The sequence below is a fragment of the Zootermopsis nevadensis genome, unplaced genomic scaffold (assembly GCF_977971745.1).
Source record: "Zootermopsis nevadensis isolate Lab colony 2312 unplaced genomic scaffold, Znev_1.0 Znev_ptg000008l, whole genome shotgun sequence".
NCBI lineage: Eukaryota > Metazoa > Arthropoda > Insecta > Blattodea > Termopsidae > Zootermopsis > Zootermopsis nevadensis.
In genome coordinates, this window is record NW_028259140.1 from 934,065 (window position 1) to 954,219 (window position 20,155).

The 20,155-nt window shown below is 42.0% G+C and overlaps 1 protein-coding gene across 2 annotated transcripts in view; it reads left to right on the top strand.

Annotated features, from left to right (window-relative positions):
* Positions 1-20,155, top strand: part of Kdm3 (Lysine demethylase 3) — a 174,020-nt gene that overhangs the window by 99,802 nt on the left and 54,063 nt on the right. The window contains exon 1 of one of the 2 annotated variants that reach the window (XM_087344788.1): positions 1,689-1,788. The exons of the other annotated variant lie outside the window; for it this stretch is intronic. Coding sequence (XP_087200914.1) covers positions 1,728-1,788 — 61 coding nt within the window. The 5' untranslated portion in view covers positions 1,689-1,727. Of the gene's footprint in view, positions 1-1,688; positions 1,789-20,155 lie in introns of those variants that run through there. 2 annotated transcript variants of the gene reach the window in all.

Consider the following 20,155-nt stretch of genomic DNA (forward strand, 5'->3'; position numbering starts at 1 on the left):
CCAGTTCTCCGTTTTGTTTTGATTAGAGACTGCAGCCGCTGGGCATTTATTTCTGTCCTCTCATTTTAAACACTAGTAACTGTCGGTATAAAAAGAAATTGCTAAAGTGTTCGGATTGGACGTGTTAACTCTGGGTTTACAAACATATCAGCATCTTTAGTTAACTCAAACTACTTTGTAATAGTCATTAATAAGTAACCTGATTGTATGATCTACGTTAAATGAACCTTTGTAGTTGATTGGGTGTGTCTGCGGGAGTGTTTCGATTGTCGATAGACATCTGGGATCGATTTCACCGCGGATACGACAACAGCAGACGGAAACTTGGGTTTAGTGTGAAAAATTTTGTATTTCAGTTGAAGTTACAGTAGTTTAGTAATTTCTACAATTTTTAAATTATTTTGGGCTCTAGAAATGTTGAAGGAAAGTGTTATTTCGAGGTATTTTTCTCATATCCTTGCACCACTTTCCCCATTGTGTCTCGGGCCTGTTCAGTGGCCATCGCAGTTGATACTGAACCATGATTTAAAATTATTCGCGGAAGGTTTTAGCTTTGAGTCGGCGATTCTGAGTGACCTCGGCGCTGCCATTCGTCTCCTTACTTTCACGTATTCCGGTGGTCGTATGCTTGCGGGCACTTGCAGATTCATGTTGCAGCCCGATGTCTAGTGTGAAACGAATTCTCGAGTTTCAAGGTGGATGTTGACCGACGTTTCAGAGTTCTCCTCATCCATCATTAGGATTACGCAAATCAGATTTAATCATGAGCACTTCGTTTGTTGTATCGGTAATTTCTGAACGCTCTTGAGACTTTTTGTAGTCCCGCGAGCGGACTGCTTTGGACAGCCCTGCCGCAGATGATAACGCAGCTCCTTGCTTTGTTTCCTTTGCCTCCTCCCCCCGCCCCTGGACCTCTCCTTTTTCACCCTTTTTTCCAACTGCTGTCATTTGGGAACGACATCAAAGGCACATAACAGGTCTATACATATATAGACACGTAGGTTCTAAGCCCATAAAACTTCGCGAGGTTTCCATGGCAACTGCTTCATCCATGTGGAAGCTGTGCGGCGTTGTAGGGGTGATCGGGGGAGGTCCGGATACAGTCAGCTCCCATTCCACCCCAAACACTTTACCCACCCACCCCACCCCCCTTCTGCCCACACAGTACAAAGGGGTCGACTTCCATTTACGTAAGCTTCACGTACGTCTGTCTCTCTCGTGCTCCTGTGCTGATGCTGCACTCTTCATCTTTCCTTGGAAACTGTTGCCCTGGCAACGGTGCAATGGGATGATGTTCCTCTTGCCAGCCACTTCTCTCTTGCCCCCCGTCTTCCTTATTCTTCTTTTCGAAGAAGCCTGTGTGAAAGGGAACGACACATTTAAAAATTAAAGCCATGGAAAGAAGGAAGAAAAATTAGCATTATCTTCGTCGTCACAGAATCGATCATTGGCGTGCGATGTGTTCAGGTGCTGTGATGCGAGGTCAAGACTCCACACACGAAAGTAGTAGTAGTGGTAATGAGGAAGGTTAAGTAATACAACGTGCAGTGAACGCGAGACGGACTTTCTTTTGCGGTAGGTGAAAGTCTGCAGATATTTGTCATGCTATTACTTCATTATTATCATTGCAGGTCGGACGTTGCGAAGAAAACCATGTTCTCTGTTAGAACTTGTTTTGATGCACAAAAGGAAAGTTTCTACTAGAGGAGACTGGGGAAAACCGCGTAATGAGTAGCTTCCGTGGCAGTGAGGTGGACGAGGCGTTTGACGCCCGTGGGGAAATGACAAGTAAGTTCCAAAATTTGGTTGGAAACTCTTGAGAGGGAAAGAGACCACTTGGAAGACCTTGGCGTAGAAGGGCTGAAACAGGTGGAAGTTTCGTGTGAACCTCTCGATCTGCAAACTGTTCCTTCCTTTTCGTATTGGCGTACGGCTTCGACGCGTGACGTTTTAATCATCTTGAACGGTTACCAAGTTTCACACCCAGTTACAGAATGTGTTTACGTTTTTAAAACGAACTTTGTGTAGTAGAACGAATTGCTAGATAATGAACTTATGGTGCAGTCTTCAGCATTCTTAATGTTATTTTGGTTGTTTATTTTGAGCGCGTTGTATCTGCTGCTAAGATCAATTATACTGAAGTGTAATGCGGAATGAGCATCTGAGAGAGGCGTGTTAAAATTATGGCGGTCTCGTCAGTGCTTGAAAGACACGTCATTTGCATCTGTTTCGCAACCTCGCAGTCGAATGACAAGACAGGTCAGTGGTCACGGGGAACGAGAAGTGAGAGGGGGGGGGCGAGTGATTCATTTGGGGCCCCGGAACTCGACGTGAAATGTTTGTATCACTGTCCTCCATGCTTGTGTGGCAGCAGGTAATGACCTCGGAATGGACTTGGTATGTGTGGGCGTGTCTGACGCCATCTTGCTACAGGGTGTCCGACAAAATTTGTGTTTGTTCTGTATGTCATTATTTCCGTACGCGATTTTCAGAAACTCCATGAGGTTGAGTCCTTTGTGAGATCTCGATAGTTTGCTCAGCTAGTCAAGAAATTCCCCTGCTTTTACGGAACACGAAAGTTTATTATCGTGTTGAGCTACCGGTTTCTATCCTGAGCCAGATGAGTCCAGTTTGCATCCCGACACCCCCTTTTTCTCGAGACATATTTTAATATTGTCCTAGAGTTTACGTCTTGGTTTTATACGTTTCTCAGCTAAAACATCTTGTACCTTAATGTAAACATCAGCCCTGAACATCAAGAAGGAAATCACGAAATATCGCCAAGATTTGGTGATTTCAGCTTTCGACTTCTACCACCAGAGAGCTGGGTTCGAATGACGAACAGCTACAGTAAGATTCGTGATTGAATCCAGAGCGCACTGCGCTCGGTATTTGCGTCCTCGTTTAGTTAATAAAATGTTTTTTTTCCGGGTTTGCTCTCTGAAATCTAAAGTTTAAAATTCGAAACGAGTACAATTTTTAATGAATGTGAAACTTGGTGTCACGCCTCTCTGGGTAGGACTATTTGCACCTAAGAGAACGTCTTACGTGCCCTGCCCAAATCATCCTCCGCATAATATTTCGGTAAGGATAAGAATGTCCTCGTTGCGAGGTTTTCTCCAGGCTCCTGTCGCTTTTACGTCGGCTCAAATGTTCTCTTGTTCTTATTGATTTCGTCCCTCATTGTGTGAGACCAACTTCCATATGACAGTTGACAAATTATATTTTGAGCTTTTAAGTACTTACGAGTGAAACGTTTAAGACAAACCGTTTCGAACTCGGTCTTTGCGAAAAATTTAATATCTCATAGCTGAGTTTTTTTTAATGAATTTATTTCACACAGATTTATTAACATAAGTTGTACTTTTAATACATGCATTCGTAAATTTCTCGCCAAACCCTTTTTTTTATGCAACAACGACTAACAAAAATGTCTTCCGTGCGTACCCGGACTTTTAAAAGGGACGGGCGTTAGACCATGGAACCTGTTACCCATCGCTTGAAGCAGTTTCTCTGTTTTACCGTCGAACAGATGCTGTAGAAATGAACGCGTTTGTGCCGCCGAACGCTGAGTAAGCCTCGGAAATGCCGAATTTCTCTACTGGATAACTTATAACAACGATTATTCGTGTGTTTTTCTAGGTTTTATGTTCACAGTCTTGATTCATGATGGCCGTTAGTAATTATGCTCTGGTGCCAGGAAGTTGACGTCATCGTAGATTTTATTTAGCGAGATGAGTTTAAAAATTATAACCAATATTTTATATCACGTTAAATGGACGGTTTTAGTAGATTAAGATACGGTAATCATGCACAGGCTGATAACTTAAGATAGCTTATTCTGTGATTCTATAAACTTTCATTCACGAATTAACATCTAAGTTCTACAATGCATTAGATTTTTCTACGATCTGCTGTCATTTTATACATTTTTTAAATATTTAAACTATAGCTTCATTGAGCTCTCTTTTACCTTTGGAAACGAATGAATTACGTACAGTACCTTAAATTAAAACGACGCCCTTGTCTTTAAATGTGAACGTTTTCCACTTTTGAGGGCCAGCCATTGTTCAGATGGATGAATCCAATTGGATATGGGCGTGGTCTCTGCTTACGTCACAACCCGAAAATTCCGTATCGTATGACCTTCGAGTTACGGTCTCGTTTAAAATATTTACTCGGGTAACTTGAAAGCTGTAAGGTTACTTAGTTTTCTCTCATTATTATTTTTCCTTGACAAATCCCAGAGTAACCATAAAATTAAATCCTATTTATAAATACATGAAAATCAGTTGATTTCGAGAAGCTGATAGTTCTACATCTGACCAGTAAACTCTCGGCCTTGTTTAGAATTAAACTGTTTAAAAAAAATTGATGTTTGTTCTTTTAGTTGGATGCAGGGAATATTTTTGAAATAATAATCTTGTGTGCAATGGAGTAACTGAACTAACTGGATGGAGCACAGTCCAACGGAAACTAATAGTCGCTCAGCTAGTCACGAAATACCCCGATTTTTATGGAACACTAAAGCTCATTACGATGTTCACAAGAGCCCACGACAGGTCCGTATCCTGGGCCATACGAATCCATTCCACGCCCCCCAAATTCCTATTTTCACAAGATTCATTTTAATATTGTCTTTCGAATGGTCGTTCCCTCCCCCACCCATCTCATCCTCCGTTATGTGACCATCGTAATAATATTCGGCGAGGTCTAACATTTTAAAGCTCCTCATTATGCATTTTTCGCCAGTCTCCTTTGACTTCCTCCTTCTTAGGTCCAAATATTGTCCTCAGACACTCTCAGTCTGTGATCGCCCCCTTAATGTTATATACCAAATTTGACACCCATACAAAACAAGAGGTAAAATTACTTTTATTTTTTTTGGATGGGAGATGGCAGTCACAGGCTTGTCTGCATTGCCCAGTAAAATTTTTTGACAGCCCTGAACAGGTGCGCGGTGAATATGAATCCCACGTGGCCACTCCTATCCTGTGATTGTGGTCTTCTTGCTAATGACCTCACACAGGCCACCGTGGGGGCGGTCAGACTTCGTCACTTGGGCCTTCGCCAGGCGCGTCGTTGTCTTCTGGCACGGTTTCAAACAAGTGATAACATGGCGGCCCCTGGTGGCCGCGTGCCACCAAAGCAGCGTCAGACCTGCAGCCATGTTTCTAGAACTTTTATTGGGTCACGTAACTTTTGTGGAAGATTTAGCAGAGGTGAGGATAGTATGCGCTATTACTTGGCGGCACAGCCGTCAAATATTCTCGCTGTATCGTATCTTTTTTTGTTCTCTCCCCCCCGTTTCTTTCTATGTCTTGCAAGTTGTGGTTTTCCGTCAAAGCGGCCCATTTCCAGTTCTGTTGATGTTGGTGCGAGTGTCCTCGCGATTTGAAGACAACTCTAATATTAAGTGGAGAAACACTTAAAATTGCGGATATCCATAAACAATGCGAGTGTGTGACTTGCGAAGTAAACAGATGAAGGTTGGGTTACTGGAGTTTCGCCAACTCATTAGTTACCGGTGCCGGGGGGGGAAACGGAGGTTTGTAAATAAGCGATACCGATTTCCATCTGTCTCATAAAGATGTTCGTTTCATTCCGTATTCCGCGTAATTCAATTTACTCCACAGCCCCGGATGTCGCTCCAAAATGTGCCGCGCGAAGAAACATGAAACCTAGTTCCTTACCCCCCCCCCCCCCAAAAAAAAAAGTTTTAGTTTTTGAAAGCACGGAACATTCGTTTCAGATATTCCGACTTTGGATTGTGTAAAATCCGCGTATTTGCCTAATGAAAGGGCCGTGATAATACTCTTGGTTGTTTAATGCTGTTTTATCAACACATACATTGACTTTTAACTATTTTTGCGGGTGATGTGTCGAGGAATATGGCGCGCGGCGCATGGAATGCGGATTTTTTGTTCGGGAAACCAGCATGACGTAGGCGTGTGTGGGAGGATAATATTAAGATAGATGTTGAAGTAACTGGTTGTAAGTTTTTGCACTGGCTTTGTGTGACTCGAGATAGGATTTTTTGCGGAGGTAATTCTGTGAATCTTTCGGGTGTCACGCTTCAGAACTACTCGCAGAGCAAGGAAAAGCCGGTAGGTCTGACGCATTCTTCCTTCTACTTGTTTCAACCTGTAAATCTTACGAGAGGACACGCGCTGAAACCCTTCTTTTGTTATCGCATTAGATCTTTTTTCAAGGCCTTGGGATTTCGGAATAAAACCAATTTATGTCGTGCGCTTGTGTGTGTGTGGTCGATGTCCTCGTTGCCAGCCGTGTTCTGTTCGCCTTTCCTGTCGCCGAGCGAGGTAAACATTGCTCGAATGTTGTGTTATGACGTCAGTAGCGAAGGAGATAAAGGGAATACGAAGTTGTCTAGACAGAGAAGGGGAAACATTTTGTTCGTCATCAGAGCCAGCGGCTCTAGTTTTTAATACAAGCGACTTTGTGCCTCCCCCCCAGCCACCGCCACGCCTCCTACATATTTATCCATCCAGATATGAAAGTTTCCACGTAAATTGGTTTTCTTGGAAACTTTTGAAGATTGTAACAAGACGTAAAACCAAAGTAGTTATTTGGTTTTTGTTTTTTTTATTATTCTTATACTTTCTTTTACCGTCATAAAGTTCGAGCCTTATCAATGTATGCCATTCGTTCCACTTCATTTACGCGTGTGGAATAACTCATCCACAGTGACTGTGTGAATTCGTCTTTCGGTCTTCAACAATTTCCCAGCTCGACGAAAAACTATTGTTGAAGAAGAGTTTTTTTTTTGTTGTTGTTAAAAGACTGTTCTCCGACGTCTCACTGTGGTGTATGCCAAATAAAGACGCCCACATTATTCTTAACCTCGCCACTAGAGGATTTTGAGTGAACACGAAATGTAATTTGGTTGTTGCAGCTCGACTGAAGTGGCTTCCGATTGACACACAGTGAAACCCTGTTTAATTGTTACCCTCCCACGTTCGGTGTTCTGACCCCCCCCCCCCTAACCCCTCCCCCCACCTAACTCGTGGCTCCCTTGTGTTATCGTATGGGACCAAATTAAGTACACCGTGAACCCTCATACTCCTGGATTTGCATACAAAAAGCATGGGACACAAGGTCGATGCTCGCCTATCCCTCTCGATCGACCCAACCTTCAAATTGATCTCACTCTCCCCCTCCCTCCCTCCATCCCCCCCCCACCACCACCAAAAAAAGATTCCTTTCATCTAGAGACAGCCTTTTTATTAGTTTTGTTTCCAAGATTTCCGGTCGAAGTATTTGTCTCTTACATCAATAGAGTCTTCAAGATCTGATGAACTGTTCATTGATGGTAAAGGATCAGACACGATGAAATTGTTAGCCAGCTTGCATAAACACGCGGAGATCTTTTCTGGCGCATATATCATTATTTTGAAGGAACATACCGCCTCCACCTTCAGAGCTGATCCTCAGGACGTCAGATGGAGGCTGTATGCTCCTGCGGAGGACCGACATCAACATTTTATTGCATTGTGTTGTTTGTATAAAAATAAATTTGAATGAAGTATAAATTGAGGTATTCGGGTGTAAATAATCGTGATAATCTTTTAAATTTCCCGTTGAGAAGGCTGTAGATGCGTCTGGGTGCTTCGTGACTTGCAGTTTTGTAACTGAGTGTACATGGCAGCGTAGTGGTTCCATCCTGAGTACCTATTTTATTATGTTGCCGGCTGTTTCCAGGAGTCGGGGTTGTGGGTGGGGAAGCTGTACGTCGAAGGGGGTGATTCTGCAGCTGTTTCCTCCCCCTCGTCTTTTCATCCCCCCCCCCCCCCCCCCCCCGGTAGAGCTGCTCTGCAGGATAATGGCTGTGGGAAAGGACTAGGTAAAAAGATGAATCCTCCAGGATTCTGATGGTGGTATGAGGAAGGGTTGTCGGGGGTGGTATGTGGAAATGTGAATGACCGAGAGTGGAAACTTTTACCTCCCCCTTCCCTCATGGCATTGACATGGTGTGTTCCGGCGTACCCTCTTATCGGTGTCATCCAATTCTGTGGGGCCCGCATTGTGCTGTGTTGGCGATTGAATCCACACCGGTACCCTCCTCCCCCTGGAGTACAGTTCAGCACAAAAAATATGTATCAGGTCCTTTTTACGCCTTTCCCATAAATACGAAGAGATGTCAGTAAGTGGTATTCGGGAATGTTAAAGATGATCCAATATTTCGGCACACATTTCTGTTGTCATCTTCAGGATGAACAGGTAATAGTTTCGCGTTATGGCAGACAGTTGGAGCACCAGCTCATCTCTAATTGAATAGTAGTGCTCTCTTCCGCATCACCAATCGTCATATTTAGATCAGGAATGCGCCATTATTACGTTCTGCAAAACGGTGGTGACATCTGTGTTCATCTTCGTCTGCTTCAACCGATAGGCCACTGGGTAAGATCGTGAAAATAACATTTACGAATTCAGTCCGTACCGCGAAGAAAACACTACACCTCACCATTGCAGTGATCAACTGGTCTCACATAAAAAATATCGAAGAATTCAGTCCGTACCGCGAAGAAAACACCACACCTCACCATTGCAGTGATCAACTGGTCTCACATAAAAAAATATCGAAGAATTCAGTCCGTACCGCGAAGAAAACACCACACCTCACCATTGCAGTGATCAACTGGTCTCACATAAAAAAATATCGAAGAATTCAGTCCGTACCGCGAAGAAAACACCACACTTAACCATTGCAAAGATCAACTGGTTGACGCTGTTTAAGGATATAATCGCTGTTTTGCAGCGAGAATCGTACGAAACACACGTAAATACAAAATTAAAGGTTACTGATTGCTGAAGCAGGTGGGAGTTAACCTCCAGGCTTTGGAGGTTAATTAATGTATTTAAGTATTGCTGTGGAGTGATTGGGAGTCAGCATCGTTCTTTATGGCCGTTGGGATACTCTTGTGTCGTTGTGTACGTCAGGTCCCTTATTTACGGCTCATTGTTCGGCGCACGGAAGTTTTAAAACGTAGGTGAAGCGAAGCGTCCGTCTTGTAGGAACTTCCTTTTATGGATAATATGATGTAGCAGATGGCTGGTGTTTTTAAGTATCAAGGTCGAATTTCTTGCCCGAATGAAAAAGGGAAGCGATTGTTGAGAATATCAGAACCGCTTTACATTGTTGACGAACGGTAGTAAGGAAATACGTTACGAGGTCGTTTCTTGTAATTGTTGTCGGTTTAAGTTTCCGTATATTCTGATGATAAAGCTTGAAATATTTGCATTTTTGAACGGGATTTGTTAATTTAACTCATAATTCATCACAGATAATTTTAAATTATATAATAGTTTTTAAATTTAGTAGAGTTTGTTTCCTTCATTTTCGTGTTATCCTTTCAACTGCTTGTTTGTTTCACAATTGCAATTTCCCTACGAGACTGAATTGTCCGTCATTTTCCACAACATACTAATATATAATATAATAATACTATTTCACGGTACATAACCAATGCAGTTGATAACGCTTACAGCTTACTCATTCTACCTTTTTCAGGAACACACGTGTCACTCTTCTCTGACACCTTCTGTGTCGTAAAAAAATGTCGGCAACTCCTGATCTGTTTCTTAGTTAAAATTACGTGTGACGTTTTATCAGTGGAAAATTGAGTTTGCGTCGCCCTGGACGCAGTACGCAAAGAATGTTCCTGAATTAGCTGGAAGTTAAAGACGAGACAGTGGGATCGTTGACCCGCACTATTTTGCCAGTGCGCGCAAACGTTTCTTTGTTCATTGCTTATTCGCGTGTTTGTTTTGTTTTTCTCGGGGTGTAACGGAATTAAGATGGCATCTGGGACGAGCCGACTGATAATTGCCGGTTTGCAAATGAGGTGCTTCGCGTGTGTGTAGGCAGACGTGATTCCGATTGCTTCCTTTGGCCACCTTCCAGTTGCTAAATCTTGAAATTTGTCTTTGTTATTCCCCATTGCTGACTTTCGCTGACGTTCTTAAGATTAAGAAGAAAAGGAATGCTTGTGTACTACGGTCCCTGACAGGTGGGAGGCCTAAAATGTTGTATCTTACAGGGATTATAAATGACCACAGTCACTACCGTCGTGACAAAAGACATTTCCACAAAGTTACAGTTCGTATTGTGACTGGCTACGGGTTGGACGACCGGGGTTCGATTCCCGAGGGGGGCAGATTTTTTTTTTCTTTCCTTTAGCCTCTGCGTCCAGACCGGCTTTGGGGCAAGTTACCAATTGAGTTACTACATTGTCTTCGCTGTTTGAAAATTGCTGTTACATCATTTATCGGAAGTGGGAGGTGGAGATCGCATTCCTCTGATATGACTGCGACATAAAGTGTTCTTATTATAAAAATAAATAGTTTCTGTTTAAGACACCAAAATTTGTGTCAGTAGAGAAGTTTATTTTTAGATATTGTACGTATAATTGTATCACAAACGCCTACGCTGAAATGAAACCCATCATGTGGTGTGTTGTTTTGTTGTGTCTTATGTTTTGTTGTCTCTTTGTTTTGTTGTGTCTTATGTTTTGTTGTCTCTTTGTTTTGTTGTGTCTCATAGTTTTGTTGTGTCTTATTGTTTTTGTTGTGTCTTATGTTTTGTTGTTTTTGCTGTCTTATATTTTGTTGTGTTTTATTGTTTTTGTTGTGTCTTATTGTTTTTCTGTCTCATTGTTTTTGTTGTGTTTTATTGTTTTTGTTGTGTCTTATTGTAGGACCACTGCCACCGGGTAAAAACCCATTTGCAGTTAATAATAAATAATAATAAATTATCTCAACATTTAATACGCCATCGTAAAACAACCAACTTGACTTGCATTTCTCCCGATGTACGGCAATTTGCAGTGGAACGAGGAAGCCGGCCAGCGAAACCATTCACTCTCTCAGCCTCGGCTTGACAGAACGCGGTCTGACATCGCCTGCCATCGCGTGGTATTATTAGAACATGTGCCGTTTGTTGTAATCAGATGATGGAGATGAAGCATATTTTATTCTTGTGCGCATGTCAGGAAGCAGCTCACGAAACCACCAAAGCACAGTTTAAAAGTTGAGTAGCTGATGGTATTTTCTTCAAACCAAGGGCAATGCGAGAGTCGAGAATTTCATCCAAGATTTTAGTAGGAAAACATCAAAGGAAGAAACCTCTTGGAATACCTAGACATAGATGGGAGTATGGTAATAAAATAAATCTGTAATGGGGTGTGAGGGTGTGGACCAGTATCGGGGATTTTGTGCGTACGGTAATGAAGCATCGGATTCTGTAAAACGAATTCGTTATATGACCAGCTGAAATGCTCTGCGAATACGCCATTGCATTGAATCCGTTATAAATAACTGTTTAATTAAGCCGTTGCCACACCTTTTCCATGTTTGCGGTCGATTTGTTTACTATCGGAGTATTTGCTGTTCGATATATCGATTCACCATCGCCGTCAGCTGTTCTCCCTCTGTTTGATGGATGGAGGGACCCTGCGATCCAACTCACTTCAACAAATTACAGTTTTTGCCTTTCAGTCCTTGTCTCATCGTCGTTTCTCTCCCCTTGTTTTTATTTTCATTAGAGATTGCACCTCCAAAACACAGAGAAAAAGTCGATCGACCTGACTCTCTTGTCGATTTTGTAAAGTATCCCAATTCACTTCTCAACGCGATATAGATGTCCATGTGGGTCTCGCGTGTTGTAACGCCCTGAAGATGGAAGCAGTGTGTTCCTCCGAAACTTTGGTATCCACTCCTAAGTCTGCACGGCGTTATAACCCAGAAGACCAATTATCGACAGATCAAAAACTGGTTGGTAGCTCTAGGCTTTAACAAACTATTTCCGTGTATAATTAATGATCTCTTTTCTGTACGTACAGCTTTAAGGGAAGGGTCAACATACTGAGTCTATTTTTATATCATTATCTCCCGTGTTGGAATGTTAGTAGCAGATTCATTCATTAAGTAACAGAATTTTTATGTTGTTAATTAATTTTCTGTTTATAGAAATATGCAGGCAGTGTGAACTTATTATTATCCGTGAAACGAATTTCTTGAATAGCTTTCAAGACGGAGTCTGCTCCATAAAGTTTAGTTGATTATGACAGAATTTACTGCCGTAAGTTACTGCTTCTGGTCAGACTTTGTAAATGCAGTTCAGTTTCGTCAGGCGCCCCACAAATCTGAAAACACACGAACACTTCCGATGACGTCAAATTGGCAAACCAAACTGTTCAGAGCTCGGGAGTCCCTTGCTTGAATAATTTTTCAGTAAGTAGACGTGGCTTAAAACTAACGTGAGTTTGGTCACACAGATTAATACAGTCAGGTAGATATTAGCGTGAGAAATTTTTTTCTTGAAGTGAGCTTGGAAAATTTTAAGGGCTATATTCCTGAAAACCTTGGACTGATCTTGTCCTGATCTTGAGGTGACGTCCACCTATCCATGACCTCAACTAACTTCAATATGGTCATTTAGGTTCCTACAGATCGGCGGAAATATGCGTTTGAAAAAATTGCTTTCGAATGATCTTGTATACTTAAAAGGCCTTTATCCGGTAAGCCCTCGGACTGATATTGTCGTAACCCTCAAACGACACTGACCTGTCTGTAACCTCAAATTGACATGAGTATTGTCACTCAGATGCCAACATATCGGCTGGAATATGCGTTTAAAAATATTACTTTAGAATGACCTTGAAAATTGTAAAGCCCTCTATTTTGAAAACCACGGGACTTATATTGTTGTGGCTGTGGCATGACCTAGACTTGTCTGCTACCTCAACCATATGTGAATATGTTCGATAAGATACGTAAGGTTCAGCAGAATTAAGTGTTAGAATAATTCGTCTTAAAATGACCTTATAATTTTTAAATGTATTCGTGCGGCAAAACCATTGGTACATATTGTCGAGAGCTCTAATGACAGATACGTGACCTCAACATAGGTTTACCATATTGAGAAAATCTAAAACGATGCAAACATAACAACAAACTCAACGTTATGGTCCCAAACGTAACGTAACACATCCCAACTTAACCTAACCTAACCTAACCTAACCTACCGTAACCTAACCGAATGCATCGTATTCTAATCTTACTTAAACGAACCCAACCTAACTGACAATCGTAGAATCAAACACACCACCGGTTGAGGACTTCCACAGAACCTTTCCAGGACTTCTCCAGCACTGCTCCAGGAATTCTCCATCACTAAAGATGTTTCGCATAACCTCTCTAGGACTTCTCCGGCAATACTGTGGGACTTATAACAAAATTCTCCAGGAATTTTCCAGCACCTCTCCAGGAATTCTCCAGGAGTTTTCCATGACTAGAAAACCTCCGCATAAACTCACGAGGACTTCTCCGGCACTACTCAATGACTAAACTTCTACCAGACTAATTATTTCCAACAAAACTTTGTACGTATTTATCATTTCCTCCAGTAATTATAAAATAATACAACGAAAATTAAATTACCGTTTAATACCATCCTGGTACTGGCAGAGTGTGGGCAGTGACCATGTTGTAACACTGTAACTAGTCACTTTGCTTCTCATTGCTATTTTTGTGGACTGATCTTTTTTAGCCCCTGTAATGTGCAGGCATTTTTGTAGGTCAGAAGGATGGAACATGCCAAATTGTGGCGTTCAAGCTCAGGAATTTTTCTTTTCGTCGTCCTCTGACACGCAAGTGCTAGAGACCGGTTCCGCGTCCCCCCTACTGAAACCTCACCCCATCCTTTACCTTGCAGGTTTCGTCGAACTTCCCACACCAGAACTTACAAGGATGGCCATCTTTCACTCAACCCCACTAGACATCTCTGCAAGGGACAGGCACGTAATTTCTCCTCTCAGTCAGCTGACATTTTGTCCTAACAAACTCAGAGTCTGTTATGAGGGAAGGGGCAAGGGGGTGTTTCATCTGTCAGAAGTTCACGTGTCCGAACTAAGTTCAAATTCAGCTTTGCCATATCCAAACAGTTTTGACGCTGTGCTCCTATTGGCTAAGGAGCGCCGGATAACATTTCCAGTTCTTCTCTGACGGCGGCAAGGACTTGGACTGGACCATCGAGGTTCGAACTCCGACGGCGGCAGTGGATTCCTCCCCTAAGTCTGTGTTTAGAGACCTGATCAGGCGACCAGGGAGCATCCTATATATTGGTTAACTGGTCTCGTATGTTTATAAAATTTCCAAAATTCGCGAGATTTATATAAAATTAAATATTTTCGAGAATTTTTAAATTTAAAAAAAAAATTGAAAAATTCATACATTTTTTAATTTCGTTTTGTTTTGTAAAATCATCTAAAATTAGTTAATTGTCGCATAAAGATGAAAATTTTCAGTGTCTGAAACACGTAGCTGAAATAAGTTTAGATGAAAAGGCGTTTTGACTGATTACGCCGACCGGACGATCGAGGTTCGATCTCCGATGACTTTTATGGATTCCTCCCTCAGCCTCTGTTTGCAGACCGGATCTGTCGACCTGTGAGCCTTCTAAACATTGGTTAACGGGTTTCTAGTGTTTAATACGTTTTTTTTTTTCAAAATTAACATAATTCTTATAAAATTGAAAATTCTTTTCTTTTCTGTCGGAACAGCCTCTGAAATAGAAAAAAATTTGGTGTCTTTTTATGTCGTCACGTATGAAGAAAGTAATATAATATGTCGAGTTGGCATTTATGGTAGCATTTGGCGTTAATATGCGGTTCTGCTCCTGTAATATCTGATTTGAAGGCGTTAAACACTGGTCATATTTCTATATGCTAGGGTTTTAGATTTGTCATAATTTCTGTGGTAGCTTGGATTTCGTTTTTGATTCAGTCAGAGCGTTTTATGAACGTTTAGTGTTTCCACACTGACAGACGTTGCCATGGCAACTCTCGGAGCCAAACGGTAGGCTGTAGTTCAAGCTTCCAGCTAGAAACGAGACACGGCAGTTCTGCTCAGCTAATTTATCTGTTTTAGGTAGGACATTGTGATGGCAGTGTTACTGGAATGAACGTCATTTAAGGATGTAATTTTGTGAGGACGCCTCAGACATGGTTCTTCCTTTGTGACGGTTGTGTCGTTCTGAAATATCAGAACTTTTTTTTCAAAAGTAATGGCTTTGAAATGCAACTCCGCACATTCGAGCCTACAGAATTTCGTACTTGTAGTATGCTGATTAGCCAACACGAAACACCTGCAGAGATGTACGACGTCTCCCGGATGTCCGAAAAAGTAAATTTGCTGTGAGACTCACAAAAGCTGCTTAATTGTCGTATTGCGGGTTATTATATCTCCTAATTTTCCAGAGTCAAGGATAAAAACCTGTTTTTGCTTTATACGAGCAATATATATAGTAGGTCACGAACAAATGTTTTGTTGTTGTTTTTTTAATGTTTTTTTTTTCGCGTTCCGTGAGTGCTGGTAATTTCAGTGTAATTAGTGTTTATCGTAGAATGTGAAGTACTGCATGAAGGTTTGGATTATTTTTACTCTTTTGAAAAACAGGCAACTAGGACATGACCCGATAACTTCCATGTATTGCTGTATGTCTCTTGTTAACTTTAAGGTCCTTGAGCAAAACGTGCGCTGTCGATTCAGGGAGAGTAAGTACATATTACTTCAGATTTCACCCTTTCAATCTGACGGACGTCTAATGTTATTTAAGAATCCAGTCCGTACCGCGAAGAAAACACTACACTTCACCATTACGAAAATCAGCTTCTTAACGCCGTTTAAGGAAATAATCGATGTTTATTACGAGAATCATACGAAAAACACATAAATAAAAATTGCAGAGTTACTGGTAATTACTGCATCTGGTACATATAGTTACCACCCGGCTTCAGATAGTTATAGTTTCAATTTTGTATTGATTTCAGCTGGATGTTCTCCATTTTACATTTCATTTATGTCAGAGATTGTTCGCGAAACTGATCAGGATTCGACTTGTGATATTTCCCTTGGATCCGTGCGTTTACGTAATGACATTTTTATGATCGACCGTTAAGTATGTTTATACCCGCGAGTTCAAAGTTCTTGTGGTCCATCTGTTCGCTTCATAACAAAGCAAACAAGTTTTTTTTTTAAAAAAAAAATAATTAACGGTAGATATAAAACATGTTTCGTATCGACATTTCAGACGCCAAACTGTGCCTGTGAATTGTTGCGTGCGATTTAAAAATTGTAAGTCCATTGCTTTGGCTCGTTATTCGGCGACATCGCAACGCTTCATCAACTGCTAAAGCGGCACCGAATTCGAATCTGTTGGTCCTAGAGCCGAGAATTGATGAATCCGTTCCGATGCTGGGAACTGAACCGTTGTCCCCCCGACACGTAGCGCTGTAGAGTGGAATGAGTATTGTGTCGGAACAGCTCCATCGCTGGGATCAGGACAATCTGGATGTTATCTAGTGTTCGGTTATGGACTCTCTACCAGGCAACACGCTACGTTGAACACGATTAACCAACAGTTCTTCGCCTTTGGGTTTTTGGACTCATGTGAATTCATTTGGCAGCACATGAGCGAAGCAGGAAGGAAGGAGTTGGAGAGACCGAGAGGTTGACACCTCCCGGAAAACAAGATCTCTTTGTTGTTTTCATTTTGTTTTATTTTCATACTTTGTCTTGCCTTCAGGTTTCTTTTTTCTGTGAACATCACTCGCTCTGCCTTGTTCTTCCTCCCTCCCTCACCTCTTTAATAATAAATTGACTGTCGTCGTCTCTCATGCCCACAGTTCGTCCTTGGTCTGTAGGCAACCCGCACACCCTATCGCGAGTTCCTTTTGTGACGGGCAGATAACGGAGACTTCGCTCCTTTTCACATTAAACAGTCTCCCCCGCTGATTCTGTTGACTCTGCTTGTGGTTTGTTTAACGAAGCCGTTAGTAACTCTTACCGAACGTCGAATGAATATTGATGGGGTCGTGGCCTGTGTAAGGTTCTGTCTCAGAATTGAAAGAACTACTTCCTGAGGCGTTTGGTGATTTTCGGGCGTGCATTTCGAGTTACGTTTGCTGGACCCTCCGTGGTGAGGCGATGACGTGGATTTGATCAGCTGATAGGACGCAGCTGGGGACAATAGCAAAATGTGAACTTTTATGTTTGGTAATTTTACGGTTAATCATCAATTAATCACCGCCCGTGAGTGATAATGCGGAATAAAATGTGATGCGCTCCATTTCTAGACCAGCTCTCCCGCTTAATTAGGATGACCTATAAAAATGATCATGACCAAGTCATTTGTCCAGAAGCTGGCTTACGTAATGAAATTTCTTTAATTCAGTTTCTGTTTATCGAATATCCATTTGGGGCGTAAAATTGTTTTTATCTTAACCGAGTTAACTATGTAAGAATATCCTTGTGAGAAGTTGTTAGTTGCCTATCCAACCAATAAATTCACTGCCCTTTATAACGCGATGTTTCACATTTTGTCGGTTGATCCCACCCAGCGTCAGAATTTTTTTTTAAAAAAAAAATGTTTCAATATCTTCCTTCAATTTACGCCAATGTCTCTCTAGAAATTTCTTCTGTTCAGATTATCGTAGCTCAAGAAGTTGTCCAGTTCGCATTTTGAAACCTGGAGGACGTGACTGGACACAGTAAAGACGAGTTTACAGACTCGACTCGACTCGACACTTTTTTGCTCAGTATTTAAAGACGTTCCTTGTGTTACAATTACTCAGCAGTGGAATATTTCGTGACTGAGGGCCCATAATTGTAGCTACTCCGTGAATCTGTTTTTAATTTTATGGAGCAGATTCCTTCTTGAGAAACTACTATTTAACTCATATTCAGAAATTACGTGCCCTCGTCGCGAATCTTTTACAGGATGTAATTTCTTCCCTCAAATTTACTTCGCAAAACACCGCCCGAAGTAATCTTATGGCGTAGTCGATTCATAGTGACTGGTCTCTGAGCGGTGAACTGCAGGACGCCTTGTTCGCCATATTTCACAGTGATCGATTAACACCTTAAACTAGATTTTTAGGTTAATGAAACGCTCTGCATATCGACACGTACGGTTAAACTGGTCCGTTATCTGCCAAGGCAGAAAGGGAGGTTTACTGTTGATATATAGCTCGACCCTATGGTTTGAACTTTCCAGAGATTAAAACTTGTTTTTCTTTTCTTTTTTTATTTAAACCATCACTTCATCTTGTTCGTTGCAGCATCAACTGTGTAGCCCCCCCCCCCCCCCCCCCCCGGTCCGACGTTACTTGTATTCTCCGTCGCAGAGCGAAAACCGTTTCTTGTTTTTGCAGATCCAGTCTTGTTCACTCAAAAAACTACGTTAGTAGTCTAGTTCAGTGTCCAGATGTTTGATTTCTCTCTAGCATAAGCTCCCCCCCCCCCCCCCGAGTAATGTTTGAGAAGTTAGTCCGTACCGCAAAGAAAACACAGCGTCACCGTTACAGCATTCAGCTGGGTTAAACCCTTGAAGCCGAAGTTCGTCTAAGTAATATTGAAAGAATTCAGTCCGTACCGCGAAGAAAACTAGTTACCATTTTGCGTAAGTGTTAAGAATTTGTTGGAATGCTGTGGACGTCTGTGACTCGTCACCCTTATTGAGTGTTTTCTGTCTAGGAGTTCATTATTCGTGACTCGTCAAGTGCACTGTTTTGGACTCGTAATTTTACCCAGTTTTTTTTAAAAAAATATTAATTTGGTCTCAGAAGTTTCCTTTCCGTTGTAGACTTTCTTGAGCAAAGTGCCAAGATAAGATCTCGGAACAGGCATTAAACGCAACTCTTAAATCATGATCGTGCAATTTCTAACCCTGCTCCGCCCAGCGCAAGTAACAAAGCGGATTTATTTCTGTTTCTGCCAGTATCTGAAATTCTGTGTGTCGTAAAATCCGTAATGTCATAAAATTTGCAGTCTCGTAAGATGTGCGGAATTTCTTTATCTGGTGAGCGACCATCATTTTCTAGAGGGCTCCGCTCGTTTAAATTTGCAACAGCAGACAAAATCTCTCCCCCCCCCCCCCCCCAAATCGCTGGTCCTGTTTGAACTACCAGCGCAGCATCCTGGTTTCTTTTTCTTCCATTAGAAGTTTCTGCATTCCTGTGAGCAGGTTGCGTGGTTAATCTCAGTCACCACAGGCTTGTACGTACTCGATGTTGGTTCTAATGACGCAGTCAAAGCTTTTGTGAGCGAAGTGAAACACTTTGAGTCCCCTCGTGATAAATGTACTAAATACATGGTAGCCATGGCAACCAGGTACACCACGGAAATAATTGCTTTAAAATTCTGCCCCCAGCTGCAGGATGAAGACATAAAAGTTGGATGGTAATGGATTGTAAACTAGTGTTTTTCATTACGTAACCTTTTGTTCTCTTCTTGTAATTTGGATTTTAGTCGAGTTTATTCCATTGGCACATCGCGGCGGATTTTTGGCTTAGTTTCTGCTGTTAGGACGACGGCCAACCAACTACAGTAATTTATTTTGCGGGCAACACAAACTCTGTGCTAAAGATGATCATGACTGAGTTGGAAGGCCTTTGTTCAGTTCCTGACAGGAGCAGGGTTTTTTTTTTGCCGTGTCCTCGTCCAGACCTGCTCTGGAGTTCATCCAGTAGAGGCACTTCCATGGGGGCGAAGGCCCATGGTGTGAGACTGATGACTTTCTGTTTTGTAGTGCGTGTAACTTTGTCTGTTACGATGGTATTCATTTCGTGGTTCTTCAGCGCGGGCGCAAAAGGTCTTCGACTGTATAATTCTTTGTGGTAATTCTAAGATGTTTAAGCGGTGAGTCCGAGGGTGGCCGTCTTCAGAATAGCAGCGTCGTGTGGTCCGATGAGTTACTTATCGCCCTGATAATGGAGGCAGTAAAGACCTCTGAAACGCCAATAAACTTCTACCAGACTACACGTCGCTATGACCCATAAGACAGCCACCTTCTTACCTAAGACTTTTAGTTCGGATTTGGCTGAAATCAGACCTCGTCTGCTTTTATTCTCATCTCACGGATTTTGACGGTGTCCATTTACCATGTAGTACTTAAGTTTTAACAGGGGAGCCCCGTTATGACCCTTGATTGCCTCTAAAGCCTCTTAACTGCCCGCTTAAATCCCCAAGTACAGTTACGCTGAACAACAAGCAATTTGGCAGTTAAGGGATGATGGGAATTTTGACAGGGAAGAAGTTGTTAAGGGTGAGAGTTTCCTGCAGCAATCATAAACATCTT